The 20004-nt window shown below is 36.1% G+C and overlaps 3 protein-coding genes across 3 annotated transcripts in view; 1 reads left to right on the top strand and 2 right to left on the bottom strand.

Moving 5' to 3' along the window:
- Nucleotides 1-16541, bottom strand: part of LOC137283447 (sperm-tail PG-rich repeat-containing protein 2-like) — an 87548-nt gene extending 71007 nt beyond the window's left edge. Inside the window, exons 1-6 of the mRNA XM_067814945.1 lie at nucleotides 16435-16541; nucleotides 15957-16081; nucleotides 15134-15255; nucleotides 14496-14642; nucleotides 10585-10749; nucleotides 4135-4365 (exon numbers count right to left, since the gene is read on the bottom strand). Coding sequence (XP_067671046.1) covers nucleotides 4135-4365; nucleotides 10585-10749; nucleotides 14496-14642; nucleotides 15134-15255; nucleotides 15957-16068 — 777 coding nt within the window. The 5' untranslated portion in view covers nucleotides 16069-16081; nucleotides 16435-16541. The remainder of the gene's footprint in view (nucleotides 1-4134; nucleotides 4366-10584; nucleotides 10750-14495; nucleotides 14643-15133; nucleotides 15256-15956; nucleotides 16082-16434) is intronic.
- LOC137283503 (netrin receptor UNC5C-like) overlaps nucleotides 1-20004 on the bottom strand; it is a 352179-nt gene that overhangs the window by 250227 nt on the left and 81948 nt on the right. The window contains exon 3 of the mRNA XM_067815037.1: nucleotides 18976-19083. The gene's annotated coding sequence lies outside the window, so the exon portion shown is untranslated. The remainder of the gene's footprint in view (nucleotides 1-18975; nucleotides 19084-20004) is intronic.
- LOC137283505 (short-chain dehydrogenase/reductase family 42E member 1-like) overlaps nucleotides 16728-20004 on the top strand; it is a 268204-nt gene continuing 264927 nt past the window's right edge. The window contains exons 1-2 of the mRNA XM_067815044.1: nucleotides 16728-16815; nucleotides 17276-17452. Coding sequence (XP_067671145.1) covers nucleotides 17279-17452 — 174 coding nt within the window. The 5' untranslated portion in view covers nucleotides 16728-16815; nucleotides 17276-17278. The remainder of the gene's footprint in view (nucleotides 16816-17275; nucleotides 17453-20004) is intronic.

Genomic DNA, 20004 nt, shown 5'->3' on the forward strand with positions numbered 1-20004 from the left:
GGCCATACAACTATGCTTTTAACCTCTTGTATATCACAGTGTAATGGATTCCATAATAAACACATCAAACAATTTGTTGGAAATGAGATTTGCCTTGGGCTGTCCAGAAATTCTGACAAAAATCTACATTTAAAAAAATACACAAGTACATTTCTGACAAGACTGATTCACCATTTCAATTATCAGCATTATAAAATCTGCAAATTAATTTGGTAAACTACAATAAAGGACATGGTGATACAATGTCAGACGTCCATCGCATTCTGTCCTAATTGTCAGCAGACGCTGAGCTTGTTAGTCAAGACTGATTAATGTTTCAGTCCTATCTAAACTTTCCACTCTGGTGGATGAAATCATCTTCTAGGTTTAAGCATTTTTTCTTCATTTGTACCAGTATATCAGTTGGATGGCTCTAGCCAATGTTATTTATAATTGGAAATATTTCTGGCTGTCAGAAATGAACAAATTATCAGAAAATCTTGATACTACTGTTATGACGAACAGTTGGCACCAAGATCTGACAAATGTTCCTCTTGGAATGAGTGCACATTGCCAGAATATGGGGATTACACATTTGGATACCAACATGTCAGGGACTTGATTCCCGCAAATTATGCTGGGAGTCTTTTGAGTGGCTTCACATCACTTCATGGTCTTCAAAGAGTGTAAGAAGCACAATGAAAGAGAGACTTAATCGTGTAAATTGTGACTCATACATTCCTGACAACTAATCTGAAAATTATGATCTAATTATGGATGCAACTCCTCCAGACACAAGTGCCTAGGTCTAGGTTTCTTATGCCTGCGACTGCAGCTTCAGTCAAGTCTTTACAGTGCCAGCCCACTATCGGGGTGTAGACATAAATTTCATCTTCTAACATCAAACTAGTTATTCTGACACATAGTGGAATATTTAAGATAAATTTGGGACAAATCAAGTTATCTTGGTTGTAAATCTCAAGTTAAATATATTTTGCATAAAATGTGTAATTAGATGTACATTTCACCTAGGTCATAAATGCAAATATCAGAAAGGAAATTGATTTGTCATTAACTGTCTAATGGAAATGTTGTTTTCACAAGATTAGTGGTATGGTAATCAGTCCATGGATAGAACCCATAAAGTTAGCAGACAGAGCTGCAATGTTTCAGTTGGATCTAGACATGTAGCGACTGGTCAGTAATTATAACATTTGTTAATGACACCACAACCACTTCCCAGTGATCATAACACTAAGATTGCTTTGTGCAAGTGTGCCGAGACAAAACAATGTTCAAATATATAAAAAAAACATGACTTGAAAGTACAGAACTGGGAACCTACACCTCCTACATTTGTCATAGAAACTGGCATCTCCTCTCTCTGGCACTGGTCTCCCCTCCTCCTAATATATTACCATTTGCTCACACCAATAACCATCTTCAGTAAAGAAAACATTTGTGAAAGTTGGGGAAAAAACGAAAATAAAATGAAACTTGAACCCAGAAAAATATCATTCCATGAAGCTTGTAAAAGAGGAGATAGACACGGAAGACAATGAAACAAACTTTGGAATGACATGGCTAGGGATGAAAACATGGACCGTCTGCTCTGTAGACAAAGGCTATGTGCACTGTCGCATGAAGGCAGTTGGAATAAAACCCATCATGTGAACAAAACATCGAACAGTATATTTTACTATAAGAACACTTCTAGAGAGGAACAGGAACAAAAACTCAAGGATCTTCACAAATGATTAAATGTATTCCATCTTAATTACATTTTAATTAGCAATACTGTTTATATATATTACGAGTTAAGTTCAATCTATATGAGGAATCCAATTCATTGTACTAGGAGGCTCTTAAAATCACTTCAAAACATCATCATGTTTAAGTCCAGTTGTTTTCAACACACATTGCCTATGTGCCCATAACTTAATTTTGTCTTTAAGTGTTTTTGTTTGAATGAACATAAATACACACAATTGCTTCCATGTGTGATGCTGGTGATGTTTATTATGACTAAAAGGGCGATGGCCATAAATGGCCTCATCATGTATGTGGATTTATTTCAGAAAAAATATACACCTTGAAGATACTTATAAGACGGTACCGATTCCATCTTATCCATGGATGCATCTTGTAGAGAAGAATTAGATTATTTAGGCTCAGGACTGCCAGTTTATTATAACAGAAACATGCATCCCTTGGCGAAATCAGAATATATTTAAAAGAAATATACACATTTTTGGTCCCATGTCAGGAAAGATATCACAGAATTTGATGGCTGTATGGAAATCGAAGTTTATAAACACATATACTGAAATAAACAACTAAATTGACTTCATAATTATTTCATGTAAGTATTTTTGCAGAAATATACACAATAATTTTTAAATATTTACACAAGTGTAGAATCAAAACAAAAATTCAGGGCTATAGGGTCTACATCTTGTATTTGAGGGTAGATGAATGACTTTTAAAGATTCCTGTGGAACCTGGGGGGATGAGATGATAGAATAAGGAGACACAGCAGCAAAATAACATGTTAAACAGAAGGGATCTGCCCCATGCACATAAACACTTCTCTCAAGGAGGGGGTGGATTAACCTTTATCTGGTAAGTGCAGATAGCTATTTCAAGTTGCTGTTTGTTTATGATGGTTCATGCTTTTGACCCTATAAATTTTATGCTACAGATTAAAATGCCTTTGTACTGACTAAGTTGGTGATCCCAGCCACTGGGTATTTTCAAAATGTTTCCCAGGTGTGTTTAGATGCTAAATGGAGTTAGAAGTCATATTTCATGTTAATGTCTGTGCTGTTGACTGAAGCAGTACATATTCAGTTTTACATTTTACACAAATGTTACAAAATAAATTATATATTTTAACTATTTAAAGGTTGATATGTTTGTGTCTTGGTGTATTTGTGACTAATCTGACCATAATACAACACAAAAAAACAATGTCAGTCATGTGGCCCTTCCCTCTGCACATGATATACCAGAAGGCTAAAGGTCAAGGGCCCAGATTCATCTACATGCTTGTGACTGGTATCAGTCACAATGGACAGACTCTTCATAAATAAGACCTCAGTTTGATTTTTTAATATTGGACCCTCGATTCATTTTCAATTCAATTCTTCATACAAGTAAAAACATCAGATTTCTTTTAATTGTCAGAGTCAGCTTTTTTATCATGAAATCCATTGTCTACTAACAACAATTTGCCATAAAAGGTGACCATGCTTGTCGTAAGAGGCGACTAACATGATCGGGTGGTCAGACTTGCTGACTTGGTTGACACATGTCATCTGTTCCTGATTACACAGATTGATGCTCATGTTGTTGGTCACTGGATTGTCTGGTCCAGACTCAATTATTACAAACTGTCGCCATTTAGCTGGAATATTGCTGAGTGTGGCATAAAACTAAACTCACTCACTCACTCACTAACAACAAATCTCATTGAATACTCAGTCCAGCTTCAACCAAACATGTTTCACTTTATTTCAGTGCTCGAAACTGCTTGAGGTGGAGTAAAAAATTATGTTGTCGCTGTGTGGAAATAATGTAAACAGATATTCAAATATAAATTGAAAATAAAGATGGTTGTTGAAAATTGAAACTAAGGTGTCAGATTCACCAGATCGATCAAACTTAATCGTTGCAGCCATAAGGTATAAAGGCATTGTTCAAAATTTTCTAATGACCTCATATGTACTTGGTTTAATAAATGAATTTGTGTAGTTCATATGCAGAAATTTATCACTGTTTAATGGAAACTTTCAAAACAACAATGTACAAACAGCAAACAATCACAGTGTTTACTGTATTCATTAAACCTTTTCTCATCATTTGTTTTGATACTGCAGTAATATTGACCATGATCTTATTTTACATTAATATACAACCTAAGGAATGGATAAATTTTCTGTGAAGCCATACACAGGATGGAGACCAAGGCAAGCTAACAAGACATTAATCAGATAAGTTATATTTTGGGGTCCATAGTCAAATATACCCTGAGTGTGAACCTATCTAACAAAACAAGGTACACAGGTTCACACATTGGGTACATTAGAATATACTTTAAATTGTTTAATATTTAAAATTAAATAAATTACGGTGCACAATCAAAATAATGTTTACCTTTTTCTCCTCATCTTTAACAACGGCTTCATGATACCGAGGTAGTTTTGCTTCATAACGCACACTTCTCTCCTCCTCTGCGATGTTGGTGTTTTCAGCTTTGTTTTGGATTTCTTTATATGGTTCATATTCTCCGGGGCCTGGCCCACCTTTGCCACCAAATTCCACACGCTTTGAGGTGAGTTTACCAAAGTGAACCCCTTTGTACTGTGAGGTGGGTTTTGTATCACCCTGAAAACAAATAACAACAGGAAACATTGGTAATAAATAGACTGGAAGAAGTCTTTCTTTCATATTCAGTTGTATTTGGGGGGCCTGAAGAAATGTCATTAAGAAGTGAGTAAGTGTTTATCACCTGAATAAGACATATTCCAGAGGGAAGTCTGGATGAGACAAACTATTCATTGACATCAGGAGAGACTGTTTAAGGATGCAATGATGCCAAATCAACATATCAACTAGCGCTACCAAGAGTGCTGATCAACCGGTTTGGTTGTCTCTGAAGAAAACCCTAGGCTACTTGGAGGATGGGGTGGTGGTGACCAATTCTATTTAATCAGAAACCATGTAGTAGATTCGTATATTATATGGTCTCTGGTCCAGCACACATTCTACCATGACAATGATACAGTATATGATGATAATTACACTGTTTATGTTGATGATCTCAGAGACATCTGTATATTGCCATTATGAACAATAAGGTATGGAAAATGGCTCTCTCCAAACATGAAAGGAGGACACAGTCCATTTCATTGAATGCTTCTGGACAAATATTAAAATGTGAAATAGTTCACAGAATATGGTACTTTGGGCCTGGATGACCTAAAATGATAAAAGTGAATTGAAACTAACAACTGTTCCAATTATTCGAAGATGCAGTGAAGACATTTCATACGTGTGTCACTAACGTCCAGCACTGACGGATCACTGAGGTGGCAATACAAACATGAATAATGTATGTCTGTACTTGGAATCACTTCTGACTCCCTGTAACTCCCTGATGAAACAGGCTGCATTGTTTATAGTTTGACTGGCATTTTCCAGGAGATGACAAGTGACAAAGTAGATAAACTGTGGATTGCATCTTATCCATTTTGCTGTATTTCTGGTGTCTGGTTATAGAGCCTCTGCCTCTGTCAAATCAGAGGGAAGGAAGAACTTTGTCCACAATGTATCTGTTATATGGAGGAGCGACACTACAAATTACACCTTGACTATGTATATTTTAACATCTCAACTGGCTTCTTCATCAAGACTTCTCTGTCTATCATCTTGTTGTGATATTATCCTCCAGTCATTATGAATCAAACCACTCACATTAATCTCTCCCATGTTTGCAATCACTCTTCCTGCCCTATATATACTTTGTATCATGTTCAGTATAGAGTGTTTTACAAGGGCACCTAAAACAAAACATCACAACTACTGTTATTATAGATAGTGTCTAGTTTGTATTTTAACTCCTAGTTATATTCATACACAAACCTACATAACATAAGCTGAGATAATCCATGTTTGAAAAGCTATCTTATAGACCAAGCATCTGATAATGACATTTTACACAAGCCATCTTTATCAACCTCCTGAAAGGATTATCAATTATTAATTAAATGAAGAAATATGGACTGAGGCTAAAAGCCAACAAAAAGCCTGAAAATTCAGCATTTTCATGAATTCAGGAGGAAAAAATTCTTCTCAGTCTGATCACTACACTCAGGGCACGTCAGATATGATGAAATAATTCATAATATGTACTTTTGCTTGTTTAAAAGGGTTCAGTAACTATGAATGTTTCCGTATTTTTGTCAGTTATATGCACATTCCTTCCTAACCATGCTAATATGTCACAATACGTTATTTCGAATAAACAATATTTGTCATGTAAAAAATCTGACTGGTTGTGTCCGTGCTGGTGATAAAATTTAAATACTTTAAATTTCTTAAATCACAGATTTCTTGAAATTAAAACCCCTCATCACGCCAGTGACCTCATCATTGCATGTTTTGAGTTGTGGCAGCCAAAAAACAAAAGGAGCAATCTGTGGGAAAGATAATTATAAAATATGCATTATGAACGACAAGCGTTAGATGTATCCTCAGAGGAAGAGGGTGTCGCTAATGGCTGTCATTTGCTTAGTCTGTCAAGAGGGTTAAATCCTTTGTCCCATCAAAATCCATTCCCACTTTTCGTGACTTTTCTCATTAGTATGCAAATGTATTCATAAAAGCTTGCATCCCTACATTGTCTCTTGCTGACAGAGGTGTGATGGCTAGCTCGTCTTCACGTGATAATTAGACAATTTCCCACTAACGACTGACAGGCAGAATAAAAAATATATGACAGTGTATCGACTACACTTTACAATGTTCTTTATCACTCCTCAGCCCCTGCTCTCTGCTTGTTCCCTGTCATCAACTAACAATTAACACTGACACATTTTTAGTCAACATTGGTAAAATATTCATAAAGTTTAAGGTTTGTCTTCTACAATATGCTCTCTGCATGCTCTTTACAATCAGCTATCAATTAACAGTAACATTTTTAGTCAGCACTGACAAAAAATCTGTAATTTGTATCGTTTATGATTTTTTGAGTGTGAACAATATTGCTCTCTGTCATCAGTTAACAATGGATAACACTAACACATTTGTAGTGAACATTTGTGAAATATTCATAAAGTTTCAACATTGTGCTCACTGTGTATTTTATACTTGTTTTCATGTCCAAATGAAATGACTGACATTTGTTCATATTCCTGTTATTTTATACATCAACTCAGTGACTTGTGTGTTGACAGGTAATTGGCACTAACGGAAATATTGCTCTGGCTGTAGAAAAACTATGCAACATTTCCTTGTTGAATATATTCTTCTGCCAAACATGACAACACTGACATTTTGGATTATGAATAAAACATTATATCTGCGACCTTGTGAAAATACCAGGATATAAATTCTGCATTCTAAATCTGGCTTGTGCACTGACAGATTTCACAAGTAAATGTCTTGTCATAGTTTTATTCCAAGTATGGTCTGTTCATGTATAAAAACTCCAGGCTGGCTGAATATCACAGTATATCTACCCAGGTCACCTGTGTATGTTAGTTTAACACTAGACCAAGCACTATACAAAACATATATTTCAGGAATCAGATACCTAGATCCATGGAGACACAGGCAGATACCCAGCTCCTTGGAGACACAGATAGACACTTCAGAGATACACACAGATACCTAACTCCTTGGAGAATTTGATAGATATCTAGATCCTTGGAGACACATACAGATACCCAGCTCCTTGGAAACACATACAGCTACCCAGCTCCTTGGAGATGCATGCATACAGAATTCACCTGCCTTGGAGACGTAGTTTCTTAGTGAGATGCAAATAAACTTTATACATTTGGCACAAAGACTCATTGTTTCTTCCACATGCACAAAAAACAGCTACTTTGGGACAAATATAAAACCGTAGTTCCTACAGACATGTACACAGAACACTAAACAGATAACACATGATGTTTTCATCAACCCTTCCTCACTTTATACAATAGGACCAGCTGTATGTAAGCCACTGACCTCTTAGTGACCTTCACATGAACAACTAAAAGTTTAACAACACATGTTAAAATTTTGAAGGTTGTCAAACTCATACTTTCAAGCACATGTTGTCAAACTTTTGTGTCGTTTGAGCACCATATGTCTCTATTGGTGTGGTCACATGATAATGTCTTTCACTGCGTTTGGTTGTTTCTGAACAACATCAGTTGGACATCACTTCATACATAAAATTTGAGTTTGACAACAGTGAAAATTTGATGGAAAAGTTGGTGAGGATAGAGACTGATCTTATTTCTCGACAACAGATTGACAACTCTGAAATTGATGTTGGCGGTGAGTTGTTGGAATGTCCACCGTCTGGAATTCGACTTGACAACATGCGTTTTCAAACATTAGTTTGCTGAGTGAAGGCTGCCTTAATTAGTAGATCTACCATGCATGTAACTTTTGAAACACATTCTCAGTAATCAACCATATCTAAATAAATGATGGACAGCATGAAAAAGTATGAACAACTCATCATCAAATAGTAACATTCTTGCACCTAGCACCTTAGAACCATAGATTTGCAATGGCAAAATGTTTTCAAAACCATCATTCAGTTCATAGTCAAAACAAATTTGCTGTACTGTTTAGGGGACAATGAAACAATCTCAGACAACATGAGAATAAGACAATTCATCGCCACAAAAGACTTCTGAATGTTGAACAGGAAACTCACCCAGCCATATTGAGTAGAAAGGACATGCATCATGCTGCTACAGGACAAATTGGGACTCCCTCCCAAGAAACTTAATGTCGATGACATTACTAACTAGCACTGTGAAGATTTATGTTCCTTGGTAAAACCCCAGTCAATTACATTAAAATTGGTTTTAAGGGTCCTTTCAATCATTTATGACACTATCTCTTGAATAACTCATGATGCAAAATATGTACTAATGTGATCCTAACACTACAAGACATTACACAGCACCTTTGATAATAGTCCGTTAAACTCTAAAATGCTATCCAAACAGATTAACCCTCCTCAATAAAACTATTTGATATCTGTTAAAAGGTCACATCCTATCCCATAAAGGTCACAGTTACCATGTCACTTCCTATGGTCCTGAATACTAATGTCCTACAACTAGTCATTGTGTTAAAGTCACTTGAAATACAATCTATCCACAGCAGAAACAAATGTCTTAAATTTCAGAAGTGAAACGCCCTTTTGAACCGGTCATCACCATCTTTGTCCATCTCAATCTTTTAATGTCGAAACAGATTTCAGCTAATAAGATAGCATTAGAAGGTTGAATAATTTTTCCCCATATTTAGCTTCATCAAATCACTACAAAGTTTTCATAACCTTATACATAATTGATTTCCTGCCGTCACGTAGAGTCGGTACACCCGAGGGGCAGCGAGCTGCGGCCCAGGTCCCTGAGATCCATGCCACCTCTTGGTTTGCTTTATGTATGCCCAGGCAGCCATGAACAATGTGATGGTATTGCTGAAAAGCTATCATTGCTGTAAAAAAATCAGCCCAGCTTGGCCAAGGAGTCTAACAGTGTTTAATGATATGATACCTAAATGGCTATGCTGTGCCTTGCCTTGGGGAAGGGCAGTATTCATAAGACCAAGATAATGGGCAGACTTGAGACTATAAGCCTTATGTACCATACACACGGACAATACTGGATTAAAACCAATCGAAGAGGACCTAATAATTAGAAATCTCAGGCTCATTACAATTCTCGGACCAAACGTTACCATGCTCTCCATCAGTTGCTCAATCTGTACAATATGTCACAGTCTTTGTGAAATCTTACAGATATTTTGATTTATACTGCTACTGTGGGTGCTTAACTTGAGGCTGATAACAACAAGGACACAGCTTTCTTCCAGGCAGATTAGGGCTGTGACATCGCCATGCTACAAATATCTTAATTACCACAAACTAATTATTTTTATTGAAAACTGCCATTGTCCAAAAAGCACACTTCAGTCGTTGCAAGCAGATGCACGGACTTTAGTAAAGAATTTGCATTTTTAGTTGGTTTGTTAAGGCAGTAAAATGTTCCAGTAACAAATGATTATGTCCAACCTTGGACGAGTTTGCATCAATCATGAAAACCAGATATATTGCCTTCATGTTATATTTTAATTGCATAAATGGTTGGGAATAATTTGACGTAAAACAAGATTTGAGTAATTAGACCAAGTAGCTGCCATTAAATGTCAGACAATGTGAAGCAAATTTAGACAAATTACTTAAATTCTTAAAATTACAACTCTAAATTGACCTCTTACAAAATTGTTCAGAAGTATGTTGTTTTATAATTGTCTTTGTTTGCAGCATTTCAAATTTATGAATGGTACGAGACCTAAAATACAGCACTTTCTTAATTCTGGATAAAAACAAAAATTTAAAAAAGGAATTTTTAAAAATGATCTCGGCACTACTTTGAAATCTTAATGATAACTGATTACAATTTTTAAAATCCAAATGCTAAAATAATGAAGCTACAAAATAATGATACATTTAAATGATGAGAAATGATGAGAAAAATGACAGTGGTTTGTTAACAGTATGTTCATACATAACAAACGAAAAGAAGAAGTGAGGTTCTTGTACACACTTTCCTAAACAATTGAGGGATTGGATATAATGACTGTTAATTCAGGTCAATATAATTTGATGCAAGTTATAGGGTTGTCACAAAACACCTGACTACATTTTATCCTTAGACACTGGTGTCTAATTACCTCCCAGTCCTATGATAGAGTAGCCACTGCCATTACCCTATGACTGGTTTGATCTAATGGTTCTCAATTAGTAGAAAGCAGAGAAATAAGGACCCAGGTCGGGAAAGGATGAAAATGACTTGCTTCACCTACATGAGCTGGATTATAGAATGCAGGTCCAAGGGAACGATCTCTGCTTGGAGGGTCCTGTTTCTTCAGTGTTCCATCCTCAAATTCCTCATAACCATAAGCCTGCCCAGGATAGGGAATAGATGGCGCCTCTGGTTTACGGTGGAACTTGATTCTGTTTGTCATTAACTGAAAGTGGACAAAAAGTTTAATTTAGTTTCACAAAGTTAACTTAGTGCCCCAGCTGTTGTATGTTCTGTACCTTAAGGAAGGTGTAGAAAAATGTCTCCCAAATCTAATTATGTAGTGAAAACAGTAAGTCACCACAGCATTTGTTTGACAAGTAGCGTCCCCTTGTGGCACCTTCTGTAAAAAGTCATATGACAATAAAAGTAAATTGTTAACTATTATAATATGTGCATTTATATTGCACCAAACTCCATTCACAAGGTGAATGTTCATAGCTATAGTGTTAACAGTCAAAGCAGAAATATTATTACCCCGCATTACCTAAGCTGCCTGATAGGTGCTAGAGGGTTATAGTCACATGACTTATCCCACCAGGTACCCATTTCTGCTGGGTGAACAGAGGCAATTTTGAATCAACTCACTTGCCTGGGGTAAGACCACATGTATCACATGTGCTTGGTGGAGGGGCAGGACAAAAGTCCTAGAAAGTCTCAGGAGTGAAGCTGTCAGCGTGATCACCCATTCAAGAACTGTTGGAGCTCAATGGTGTTTAATTTCAGCTGATTTGTGACCTGAGGTCCATGCACAGGACCACACACCACCATACTGATTCATCAATGGGAAAAATTATGTTTATAAGAACAAGATGTTTTTTTAAAATGAATATTTATACAGTAAATTCACAGTAGAATAACATTCAAAACTAAACAAATATGTTACCAAATGGTATCAACTTTATCTCCAAGTGAAAGGGCACACCCAAATAAAATTTAATGAGGGAAGATAGTTCTTGCCCAGGTATACCTCAGGACAAATTCCTGCGTGGCCAAAATATCATGAAGTATGATAGAAGCCAAAGGGAAATAACCGCATGACATAAATCTGTGCTCCTACTGTCACATTCTATTGTATATGGTTTGCAGTATCCAACCTCTTTAATACAGTCTTACCAAAGTTCTGATGCTAACACAGCTTTGCAAATGGGCTCGTAGTAGTTTGGTTCATGATCACATGAATGGCCCAGTGGGTTGGTTCAACGCCACTTTTAACAATATTCCAGTCACTAATAGTTATATCACAATGTGACGTATTGATGTGGAAGGTAAAATTGAAGGTTTTCTTACAAGCTTAAGGGAGAAACTCAGCACAGGCCCTGTTGTTCTTGTATATATTCTAACCACATATGCATATCTTGACTTTTTTTCAGGATTGCAGTGATGTATTAATAAATACTACCAGCCATGAGCCAAATCATCTGGCTTACTGCTCACACTTCATAATTGGTGTGAACCTCCACTTCTTGCCATAGCCATGGACCACAAAACTATGAAAATAATGTGAAACTAGATAAGATCAAAGAATATTATCATTATTACAGTCACCCCTCGCCATAACGCGGGTTTTGGGGTCCGCGGATGAACCCCCGCGTTATTAGACATCCGCATTATAGTACCTATTACATAATGTGGAACAAAGGCCAAACAAGATCGTATTTTCCAAGGACATAATAAAACTGCTATTTCGTGAATTGTGCCCAGTCAAAAATATATCGCATAGTTGAAGGTGAAAACAAACAAACTTTGAAAATGAAAACACATATATGTACGGGAAACTTGCAACCAAAAATCACTAGACATGATAATTTAATTGTTGTTCCTGTTATGCTACTTGTTATCAGTGATGTATATTCACTTGAATATACGTCTTTGCTGTTATTCAACTAAGCCGGAAACAGTGATCAGCTGTGCACAGATGTTTTGGTCCAACGTACCGATGATTCAGGTAAAAACAATCCGATAATATTACATCAAAGAACTTCTATTCCATTATCAGAATATTTTGAATATTAAGCAGTTATTGTACCAGATTATTTTAAGTTGTTTCAAAGGCATTTAGAAGTTGGAGGAATCAAACTAAAAGTGCTTTATGTTTCAACTTCTTATTATACAAGGTCTTGAAACGTTGTGACCTTGTATAATAAAGAAGTTGAACCATAAAGCACTTTTAGTTAGATTATTTTACATTGCTATCTGGCTAGTATATACTGCATGTTTTCTACAACCATGTTTAACATAACAAGGAACACAGGCCATTTCCAGTCTGGATACATTTTATGTAGGAGACAGTTTGACAAGTCACCGCTGACTCTCTGCGGTAGTGTAAAAAAAAAAAATGTTGGCCATTTAGTTGTTGAAACTGACTTCAATGAGTAAATAACGCGGGTCTCGGAGTCCATGGATTACGAGACTGTAATCTGACGGATCCTCAAGAATGTGGTGAGCGGAAGTTGTATGTGTATGGATTGAGATAATGCCATTCTCTTACGGTGTTTCGGTTGTTTCTGTCAACAGTTAATAAATAAAATTGGGACTGAATTTAATCAAATCAAATGTGGTTTCTGACACCATATGTTCAGGGATGACCCGTGTTATACCGCGCTAGAGCGTGGTGTGTTGCATCGCAGCAAACATTTTAAGTACTCGTCATGCACCATAACTCGACTGATAGCACGTCTTGTCTTTCATAAGTTACTGCTACGATGTTGGTACGATTATCATTGAGAAAACCCTGCTTGTTTTAAGCAACTGAAACACAATGGATATGTACGAAAAACTCTGTCAGTTGCCATCCGCACTGAATTTCACTAGTTCACATAATTTATAAGAGCGCAACAGTAGATTTGTTGATGAGCTATTTTTGATTCCGTGAAGGGGTGTGATCGCCGTTCAACTTTTTTATGGGAGCCGGAGTTTAACTGAATCCGCTGTATCACGAAGTGCATTATTGTGAGGGATGACTGTTGACTGTATTTTTCTTTAAATTTGCCTTTTATGGGTATACATACAGGCTGACATGTAAAAGTATAACTCAAAGCATACATGTCAGGTATATTATACTTTTGCATAATTTTACAGAGTCAATAAACATTGTTACGTGTACATCAAAAACATTTACCTATTCAACAGTTCTAAATAGCAGGATCAAAGAACACTATTGTTATATATGGGAAAACCCATGCTCCTATCAAAATATAGTGAGTGAGTGAGTGAGTGAGTGAGTGAGTGAGTGAGTGAGTGAGTGAGTGAGTGAGTGAGTGAGTTTACTCTCAGTTTATCAATATTCCAGCAATATCACAATGGAGAACACCAGAAATGGGCTGCACACAAAATACCCATGTGGAGAATTGAATTACACGCTTCAACCACTAGCCAACCCCACTGCCCCAGATGAGTTAGACTAACCAAGATGAGTTAGACTAACATAGGGATCACTTGTCAGTATATCACAGTCAGAAGAGTAGTCTGTCAAAGGGTGACCTCACATCAACACTGTGGACAAGCAAAGCACAGACCTGGAATCCAGTTGAACACTTTTGTCTCATACAAGCTATCTGATGGCATTTTTACCCACAGTGCAAAAGAAAACATATTTCCAAACTTATGAAACATCAAAAGTTGTAAGCTGGGTTTAGAGGCATATTTGATACCCTAATTATTGTTTCCCAATACCTCAGTTACATAACCCTAATATTGAGGACAGTCAGTTTTAGGATATGATGTATAACATAAAAAAACAAACAACTAAACAATTTCATTAAAAAATTATTAGGGACAGAAACAAATAAGTACTTTTCGCCATACTGTGTCATAGTTTAGATAAAGAACCATTTAAATCATAAAATAATCAGTGACTGAAATTCAGAAATAATGGGCAGTTTGTGACAGACTTCATGAAATGCAACTTACAGCTCCCTTTCCCTGAGATCGCAGTTCAGGTGCAGACTTGGAGTGTCGGAACTCTATTCCCATGTCAACCTGATAAGCCCCTGGACCAGGAGTATCTTTCTCGGGTTGGTTAAACCGCTTGGATCTGTTTGCTAATGTGCGTCCACCCTGAAAAGTACACACATTCAGTACAGTCAAATCACCTATATTGCTCATTGAAGGATGCACTAATAACCTTTTTTCACACCTTTATTTGTAGACAAATTTGTTTAACAAAGTGAAAAAAAAAATGTTATTAAATTATGTTTGATAGAACATTCCAATGACATAACTTTGTTTTGCATCACTGTTCAGACATCTTTCACAAGTTTTAGACACTTTAACACAAATAAACCCTAGCTACGGTTTATTTCTGTTTAAGTTTCCTCCTGCTTCTTGTCATGTTCACAGTGAAAATTCATGGAGGAAACTAAAATGAACTGGATGTATCAGAGCTTTTTAAAATCATTATGCTGTCAAATAAGTAAGGATAAAAGGCTAGAAATTAAGGAAATGCCTCAGTATCAACAATATAAAATCCATTCGCCAATTATTGCAGTTAACATACTGATGTTCTCGTCATGTACACAGTAAAACATAGCCAAAGGGAGATAACTCACTTTAACAGCATCTTGTGGCTTGGCAGGATCATAATGGCCTGGCCCAGGAGCTGCCACCACCTGGTCAGTTACATTGAGGAATGTCTCTCGACTAGTCATGGATAAAAAAGGAGCATATCCATCTGGAATATTAAACATATAGTTTTACTTAGATAAAGAAAAACAACAGAATTGTGTTCTTGCAAATATTCAAATACAGCCTCGTTTCAAGAACAGCAACAATTCACTGCAAATGCAATATTGCATTTATAGAGAGTATTGGCACTGAATTATGAGAAGGTCATGTTGATGTTTCATGTTACTCCTGATATAATTAACTGACTTATGTGTAATAAAAACAAAAACAAACAATTGGGGGGGTATGCAGGAGAGAGTATTTCAACTTTCTGATGGATACTTAACAACTGAAATCTAAAAAAAATAACTGAATTATTTTCATCATAAGTACCACAACTATAAACACAAAACTGGAGGCAAATTATTTGCATTCAGACTGATTGTTAAGAGCAACTATCATTTTCTGGACTCTATATCCTTGCTTTCCAGTACATAGTATAAACGATGGACACAATTTAATATTGACATGACCAATACTAAGCTCCAATAAACTAAACACACACATAAATACATGCACAAACACATATGCTGATATAAACCACAGCTTTGACGGAAACTTTGATAAAAACGGAAATTAAGATATATAGGTTAAGGTATGGTTCAGTTTCAATCTGAGATAAATGAATAATGAAATATTACACCATATAGATGGAAGAATAACATTATGACAGATAACCATTCAAACAGTCTAATATTGAGTACATACCTGCTTTCAATCTGGCTTTGCTAACTGAAGCTGCATCATACGATCCAGGCCCAACATTATGAGGGGTACTCCCAAAGGTTTGAACTATATCGCGAGGTGCCCTGTCATACATGGCTGCAGCTTACCTGTTGCATGTATTAAAATAAGATGAATATCACAATAAAAGGATGCAAACGTAATCCTATCAAATTCACCTATTATGTATGCATAGGCAAGAGTATTTATTTAAGATTTGGAAAAGATGGATGAAATTTATTTTGTATGTTGAACACTTCATAGTTACAATTATAGGGCCTAAAATATGTATCATAAAGAACAACTGTAATATTCATAGTTGCATTCAATATAATCAGTAATACTATACCCACTATACATGTCTGGATTGTTTACATCTTTTCATCGCATGAACGAATGTATATGCATATTTTATTCTTTGACTAGCGCGGTGAGGGTCGTGTGAGAGAGAAATCATACTCACCAGCTCAGATGTCCTCTGGTATAACGAGATTCTAAGACCAAAACAACAATCTTCACACGTCCATGATCTTTACAGTTGTCTGTTGCCATGGAGCAATATGGCGGAAGCAGAAATCGATCGATTTGTGGTTGTTGTTCATGCGTGGTTTGACAGCATCAAAGAACTGTCGTTATAATGATGATAAAATATCCACAAAAGCGATATATACTAGGGTGTACGCTATATTTGTATGAACAAACCAGTCTAAATTTTGAGCGACACGTGAAGATTTACAATTGCGACAACCAGAATTCATCAAAGATCCTGTTTTGGCGGGAAAGCGTGATCAGCTGTTCGAAGAAAGTTCATCTACTACATACTGTGATATACAACGTTTTTGTGGTATTTATCTCACGACAGTCGTTATGTCATGTCTATGCCCCAATAACTATGTTTTTACTCTCATTTGCATGTAGTTTCCACTCGTTTTGACGATGGTATGAGTCTTTCTTTTGTCTTCAAATGTATAAACATTTCCCGTCGTTATGGGTTTTACGGACACTCAAGAACACCCTCCTTTGTTATCTCAGTTATCGCATGTCACTAATTTTTAGATGATAACTGGAATCCTAAAGACAAGCTCTTGTTCAAGACTTTTCACATGTAGGATGTAGCAACCATTTAGAATATTGAACATATGACGCAGTAGTGAATGGGGAATAGTATTGACTTAATGTCTGATTTGAACATGTTGAATCAGTTGTTATCAAACATGATCATAAACAACACCATATCTGTCATTGTCATATGTCATGTTATTATTTATTTATTAAACAGTTTAAGTAAGTAAAATCTATTTCAGGCAATGAAAACGCGCAGTTCAGGAGGAAAGGCAGATGAGATTCACTTCATTACTGGAGGTGGAGGCTATCCTGGTTATAGTCTTGGCAAGAAGTTGGCAGAAAAGGGACACACAGTGAAATTGTTTGACATTCGGGAACCAGTTTGGGATTTGTTGAATGGAATGGAATTTATTAAGGTAATCAACAATCTGTTAGCTGGACAATTGTATGGATGATATTAATTAGTTGTAACATATGTTCAGGATACAAACTGCAATTATGTACCATGAACAGCAATCCAAACTACAGAGTTCTGCATTATGGTACTGACAAGTTGATATTTGTTTATTTACTACTAACAGACTGACTCTGACAACAAAACTTGAGTACAAGTATTGCAGTCTGTACATATGATCATTATTTTTGTATCATTGATGTCAGCATAAGTAGTGGTACTGTGTAAAAATATTCTAAATTCTGAAATATGCTCACATATATTTTAAGTAAGTTATGATCAGAAAAAGGCAGCTGTGTTTTTGATTCCATTTCTTTTTATGTTTATGTTGCCATGTAGACAGATTATGTTCATGATGATGTCTGTTTCCAAGCAGATCATCTCCTGTTTCATGAAAACTGTGTTACACAAAATATTACACAAGTTATTGTGGCCTGTGTGAATGTAAAGTGTTAAGGTATAAAAAGTAGTTTGCAAGTGGATTGTTTTTCTGTTAGTGTATTTGTTGATGTAGTCTGTGAGATCATGTAAAACATATGTACACTGTGCTGATGTTTTGTTTATGTCAAGAAGTGCCATTATGAAGATGCCGGTTCGGAGCTTGAAAAAGTACTGTGAAAACATGATGCTGTGCCTCCCTGCACCGAGGCATATTGCACACATAACTGGGATATGCTTAAGTCTGTTCAAATGACTTATCTTTTGACATGTCAAGAACATGTGTTATGCTTGGAACATCTACAGAAATAAACATCTCCAACTTTTATGTTTAGGAGCTAGTCTTTACCTTGTGTCAGGTTGAAAGGTCAGATCTTATCAATATACATAAAGCTGGTGATAGGTTAGACTTGTGTTTGTAGGAGAAGACAATTTTGGCATCCATTGCCATGGTGGTTAGCCAGATACAATGTATTTCAGTTCTGTGTTGAAGTTATTTTCAGTGTTTTTAGTTCGCTCACTTCTTGCACATCTTGTGTAAGTGTAAATGTGTATAGTTTGAAAAAACAGGTTAAGCTGAAATAGATGCATTAGAAGTGATTTTGTTACTTTTAATTTTCTAATCAAGCAGTAAAGCTTTTTTTTTTTTTTATGAACAGTGACAGTGCTTTTGTCTTCTTGTTGCCAGAATTTCTTCTGTAATAGTAAGATACATGGTTTGTGTTGGTGTATTTATTCATTTATTTAACCTCTGTTTGTGTTTATGTTATGGGAAAAAGATCACAGTGTGAACCTTTTGTAGAAATTATTAAGTGCAAAAATATGTCCAAATTTAAATCTTCAACGAAGCTGAAATGTATAAATGCATTTACATACTGGCCATGGGGACCATCCTCTTCAGCAGCTTGGAATTTTGTTTTCATTCCCCTTGGAAGGTCAGTATTCGTGGTAAAAGGAAACAAATTTGTTTGTAGCCAGTTTCCTGTTTTCTTGGTCTTTTGTTGCAGTTCGATCCTTTCCAGAGTAAAACAAACATGCAAACCCTACCTTGACTCTTCACCTCTGTCGTCCATGTTTGTTGGTTGAAGTTGCCATGGTTACCTTATGCCTATGGTCCAGTATTCAACCATTCTTCAGTTGATTCCATGTTGAAATCTGCAGTGGAGAATATTTGATATAAAACATGTTTACTATTCATCAAACTGACTTGTAATTTGTACCTAGAAGGCTTTTTGTAATTCCATAAAAAATGATTGAAAATGATACGATAAAAAGTATCATGTTTTGCAGATTGACCAAATAAGATGAATATCCATTTTCACATTTAGTATATTTATTGTAGGATCATATATTGTTCTTGCATGGACATCCAACAATTCTTTACATTTTGTACTATTCTCCTAACACTCCTATCAACTGTACTTTAGAAAGAACATTCTGACCCTGGAAAATATGAAAATTATCCTTCTGTAAACATTGTTAAATATTGCTGAACGATTCATGTCTATTAATAGAAACACAGGTTTGCCAGTTGCACAACACTGGAAACACCTGTAAGATACATGTAATTGTGCCTTGTAGCACATATTTCACATTGTCACGCAACCTCCGCAGAGGTTCTGATTAGAAAGTAAATAAATAAACAAAAAAAGATGTGTGTCTGGCTTTGTGTAGAAATAGACTGGGGTAAAGTGGTGCCATTTGGGTATGTTTATGTCTTGTCAGTTACCCCATCAGTTGAGAGTGATAAGAAGCTTTAATGTGATAGGCGCATAAATATCCTCAAATTGTTTAGAGAAACAAAGGTATAAACATAGTAGTTATTCAGAGCTGGGTAAGGCCTCAAGGATGGAATTAAGATACTTGTATGTTTTTTCCTCTGCCTTCAGTGACATTGGGTCTTATGGCTGTGGTTATCATAGTTCTGCACAAGGGAAGTGTGGGAGGCTGGTTTAGGCTTTGAAGAGATATAGGGCATATATATCACCTACCTTCTAGATCTTCTGGAAGCAGTTTACTTTGAAGTGTTTCTTTTGAGTTGAATGCCTTAGGGGAGGGGACTGTTAGGGTAAATGC

The sequence above is a fragment of the Haliotis asinina genome, chromosome 5, assembly GCF_037392515.1.
Source record: "Haliotis asinina isolate JCU_RB_2024 chromosome 5, JCU_Hal_asi_v2, whole genome shotgun sequence".
Taxonomy (NCBI): Eukaryota; Metazoa; Mollusca; class Gastropoda; order Lepetellida; family Haliotidae; genus Haliotis; species Haliotis asinina.